Consider the following 5,175-nt stretch of genomic DNA (forward strand, 5'->3'; position numbering starts at 1 on the left):
GTGTCAATCAGTTGCCTCTATTAATTCAACTTTGGCACTGTAGTAATTCTTCCAGAGCTTTCCATCTGCTCCATCTGGACTAGCAGTTATTAAAAGAAGAGTCCTCCTGAATGTGTGACATTCAGGCAGCATTACAAGGTAGCGTGTTTTTGAAAAGAAATGATACACAATTCATGGATTCTTGTATTAGGAAGCCACTGATATCAAAGCAAACAAGGAAGAAACCAGAGTGATCGATTACAAAAAATTAAAAATAAAATCAGAATGTTAGATGACAGAAAAGGAAACCTATTTATTTAAGAATGTCACAAGAAATCAGAAAGTAAAAAATAAATGTCTTGAAAACCAAAGTTATGTTGTTTAAAGAGAGGGGAGAAGAGTTACACAGCGTGGGCATGATATAGCAGTCAGTCGGTCAGTCAGTGTCCCTTAATTCTGTCAAGGTGCGAGTATTCAATACTTTTTTTCTTTTCTTGAGAAAAGTTTTCATCTGTGATACTCAAGGAATCTATACTCCCATTCCCTGTGACTGCACTAGTTAGTATTTTTTCTATCTCTCTAGGCAGGACTTGTCTTTCTTCGTTTTCTGTCTCCCTGTGGTAGAAATAATTAAAATTGGACACAATGACTGGCACAGGGAGTGCGATGGTGAGCACCCCTGCTATAGCACACAGAGTCCCCACGATCTTTCCCCCCAGGGTGGTAGGGCACATGTCTCCATAACCAACAGTCGTCATGGTGACTACAGCCCACCAGAAGCCATCAGGTATGCTAGAGAAATGTGACTGTGGTTCATCCACCTCTGCAAAATAGATGGCACTAGAAAACAATATGACTCCTATGAAGAGAAAGAAGACGAGCAAGCCAAGTTCCCTCATGCTGGCCTTGAGGGTCTGTCCTAAGATTTGTAGCCCCTTGGAGTGCCGAGAAAGCTTGAAGATGCGGAATACTCTGACCAGGCGGATAATCCTGAGGATGGCCAAAGACATATTCTGCTGGCCATTCAGCTCACTATGTTGAATCAACTCGGTAGTAAGGGTGACAAAATATGGAATGATGGATACAATATCAATGATATTCATAATATTTTTGAAGAACTCGGTTTTGCTGGGGCAAACAATGAATCTGACTAGTAATTCAAAAGAGAACCAAATGATGCAAGCAGTTTCTATCATGAAGAAAGGATCTGTGAAAGTATTAGATGCCATAACAGCTTTGGTTACATTATTACTTTCATGCTTTAGCTCCTTCTCATCTCTGAATTCAGGTAAAGTCTCTATACAGAAAATAATAATAGAAATGACAATGACCAAAACTGAGACCAAAGCCACACCCCTGGCTGCACTTGAGCTTTCAGGGTACTCAAAGAGCAACCAGAACTGTCTATGAAAGTCATTGGATGGCAAAAGGGTGATAGGGTCCTTAATGTAGCCTTCATCTTCTCTGAACTGATCCATTGCGTCTTCACCAAGTTCATAGAAAGTGATCTCATCAGCAAAGACATCTATAGGAACATTAGCTGGTCTCCGAATTTTACCCCCAGACTGATAGTAGTACAGTATTCCATCAAAACTGGGCCTATTCCTGTCAAAGAAGTACTCATTTCTCATGGAATCAAAATAATGTATTCTTTTCTCAGGGTCTCCAAGTAGGGTATCTGGAAACTGATGAAGTGTCTTGAGCTGCGTCTCAAATTTCAGCCCAGCAATGTTGATTATTACCCTCTGGTCACCCTCATCCAGGCCCCCGTTCTCTGCCCCAAAGTGGTCACAGAACTCAGCAGACAATTTGGAGAATATGGTCTCATTGTTGGTGTTCTCATTGTTGATGAGTATTCTCCAGTTAGACAGAAGGCTGGCACAGTTGGAAGGCTGTTTGTGCAGTTGCTCAGCAGCATTGAGGTCACTTGAAAAGCAAGGCTCCTCCATTATTTCATCAGCGTTGTCAAAATTAACCAGTGCCACCTCCATTTCTTTCCAAGTGGACACATCCATCACATGGGAGCAAGCAGGTGAGCAGCCTAAATCCCCAGGTTAGATACCAGTAGGCTGTGTCTTTCCCACGCTATCTGCAAATGGAGAGGGAGAAAGGATTTATGTGTGTGTGCGTGTGTGTGTATGTATGCGTGCTTTGCTTGCAAAGAATGAAATAAATCTGGGTTAAGGATAATTCTTCTTTAAACAAACTGAATAATTTTTCTAAAGGAGGAGTCTTGTAGATGTTTGGAACCCACATTTTGTTATAGTTCTTCCAGCATAATTTACAATACCCAAGGTTATAAAGTTTTACAAAGACAGTCTTTGGATGGATACACGAAAACCATGAACTGTAATAACTTTACTGATCCATGAGAACTGTAGACACTTGTTTCAAATGGGAAATTCAAAGTGAGATTACTGGAGTAAAGGGTTTTTTATTCTGCATTTTAAATTCTGTCATGGCAGGTATTTTTTACTACAGTAAATTCATAGGATATCAAGGAACAGGCTGGGGTTAGCAACAGAAGCTTACCCTCCATTAACCGTTTATAGTTCAGACATTTGCATATGCATGCATCTTTTTTTTATTTTTAAGTAAGGGGGGAATGGATTGCTTGCTTATGGGAAATGCTTATCTCAACCACAAGCAGAAGTCTACATTTCCACGTGATCACTTTTGAGAAGTAGGTCTCTGGAGGTTCTGCTTTGGTCACCCACAGGCTAAAGAAATGCTACAGTTTGCAGATGCTACAAACTGATGAACACTGGTTCTTAGCATTAATACACATTGCATTCTTACACAAATAATTTCCAAGTAACACTCATAGGGTTTACGGTAAAATAATAGGTTTGATAATTCAGTGATACCAGTGTTTAACAAGCTTCTTGGTTATGGAAACTTTGCAGTACTAAATTAATTTAAATACATTTGAGAAAGAATTCAAGAAGTCTATTTAGTACTAGAATAAAGAAGAATGGCAGATTTTAGAAATTGGAAGGATTACTGTATATAGGAATTTTCGTTTATTCCTTTAAATGTTGACTTGTGTAAAAATTCTGAAGTTCATACTGTATAAGCATTTTAAGCTCTGATTTTGAAAATCCACTTTTATCAGGACTATTTTGTAACTACTTTCATGCTACAGAAAATTTTGGTGTTTGCTGTTTTCCAAAAATGTTTTGGGCTACAGTTTCTATAACATCTCACTACAGTGGAAGGGGCTGATGGGAACTGTGATTCTGTGCTGAACATAAGGCAAAACTATTCCTACTGAATATTTCGGCACTACTTTTAACACAATAACAGTCCCATTTATTGGGCCGTATAGCGTCTCCCCCTTCATGGATCACTGCCTTGTTGTGGCCAAGGGGCTTGCATAGCTCAATGAAGCTATGAGCTATGCCATGCAGGGCCACCCAAGATGGACAGATCATAGCAGAGAGTTCTGAGAAAACGTGATCCGCTGAAGAAGCAAAGGGCAACCCACTCCAGTATCTTTGCCATGAAAACCCCATGGACAGCCCCAGAAAGAATGAAACAACTGGGTCAAAGCCGAAAGGACACTCAGCTGTGGATGTATCTGATGGTGAAAGGAATGTCCGATGCTGTAAAGATCTATACTCCATAGGAACCTGAAATGTAAGATCCATGAATCAAGGCAAGTTGGACATGATCAAACAAGAAATGACAAGACTGAACATCAACATCTTGGAAATCAGCAAACTAAAATGGACAGGAATGGGTGAATTTAATTCCGATGACTATCAGGTATTGTTAGATTTGCCCGTGGATGCACTACTTGGACTCGAAACATCTGTACCACTTCTTTATTTAGTGCGTTTCCCGAATCGACTCAACACGCGGCAGCCGAGGCTTGCCTTTTAAACCTTTCCATTGTCCGCCTTCTGGCCACTGACAGCGCTTTCAATTTCCCGCCGCGGTTTCCGACCAATCCGCGGCAGCTATGTAACTTAGTACATGCGTCCGTACGTAACAGGTATACTACTGTGGGCAAGAATCCTTCAGAAGAAATTGTTCAGCCCCAGCTACAGACCCCAAAGAACGCAGCACACACAAACTCTATACAAAACTTATTTTACTCAAATAACTTAGTCTTTATCAACCAAAGGCTGTTAATAAACTGTCTTAACAGCCTACCAGAATTCTAAGATAAGGTAATCACAGTCTTACTAGAGTTGGCAGAAAGCCCAGAAACAATTTTGCAGAGAATCCAGCCGCGAAGGAGATTGAACTAAAGTTGTTCTCTACAGCTTGCTGCAAGTGGCATTCCTCCTTCAATAGGCTAAGGGAGTGGCCAATCAGCCCCAAGCCTTACTCTCGAGGAGACCTCCTCCTGAGGAGCCACTCCTGCCTTTTGGCAGCTCTGTGCGCCTGTGCATTGAGAAGAGGCTCCTCCTCTTCGTCCTCTTCACTTAAAGGAGCTTCTGGAGGTTCTGAAGGCCCTGGCTGAATCCCTGCCTCTGGCACCACATCTTTTCCAGCCTCCTCACTGTCCGACTCGAGCGCCAGCTGCACAGGCTGCTGGCTCAGCACCACACCAGCCTCCTCGTTGTCAGAATCAGCTACAATCTGCACAGGCCACTGATGGGCCACAACAGAAATGGAGTAGCCTTCATAGTCAATAAAAGAGTAGGAAAAGCAGTACTGGGATACAATCCCCAAAATGACAGAATGATCTCAGTTCGAATCCAAGGCAAACCATTGAACATCACAGCAGTCCAAGTCTATGCCCCAACCACTGGTGCTGGATAGGATGAAGTTGACAGATTCTATGAAGACTTACAACACCTTCTAGAATTAACACCAAAAATTTATGTCCTTATCATCATGGAGGATTGGAATGCTAAAGTAGGAAGGCAAAAGATAACTGGAATAACAGGCAAGTTTGGCCTTGAAGTACAAAATGAAGCAGGGCACAGGCTGGTAGAATTTTGTCAAGGGAATATGATGGTCATAGCAAACACTCTTTTCCAACAACCCAAGAAACGACTCTACACATAGACATCACCAGACGGTCAACACAGAAATCAGATTGACAATGTGCTCTGCAGCCAAAGATGGAGAAGCTCTATACAGTCAGTAAAAATAAGACCAGGAGCTGACTGTGGCTCAGATCATGAGCTTCTCATTGCAAAATTTAGGCTTAAATTGAAGAAAGTAGGGAAAAGCACTAGG

At 41.6% G+C, this 5,175-nt stretch overlaps 1 protein-coding gene across 1 annotated transcript; it reads right to left on the reverse strand.

The window, feature by feature from the left end:
- Positions 1–394: 394 nt before the first annotated feature.
- KCNA10 (potassium voltage-gated channel subfamily A member 10) lies at positions 395–2,043 on the reverse strand. The gene has a single exon (XM_034415265.2). The coding sequence runs from the start codon at positions 1,992–1,994 to the stop codon at positions 420–422; it is 1,575 nt and encodes a 524-aa protein (XP_034271156.1). The 5' UTR covers positions 1,995–2,043; the 3' UTR covers positions 395–419.
- Between the last annotated feature and the right edge of the window lie 3,132 nt (positions 2,044–5,175).

The sequence above is a fragment of the Pantherophis guttatus genome, chromosome 3, assembly GCF_059756535.1.
Source record: "Pantherophis guttatus breed Tessera chromosome 3, ASM5975653v1, whole genome shotgun sequence".
Classification (NCBI taxonomy): Eukaryota; Metazoa; Chordata; class Lepidosauria; order Squamata; family Colubridae; genus Pantherophis; species Pantherophis guttatus.

Excerpts from the sequence above, each read along its gene's own strand:
- KCNA10 (XM_034415265.2), bottom strand. The coding sequence starts at position 1,994 with ATGGATGTGTCCACTTGGAAAGAAATGGAGGTGGCACTGGTTAATTTT.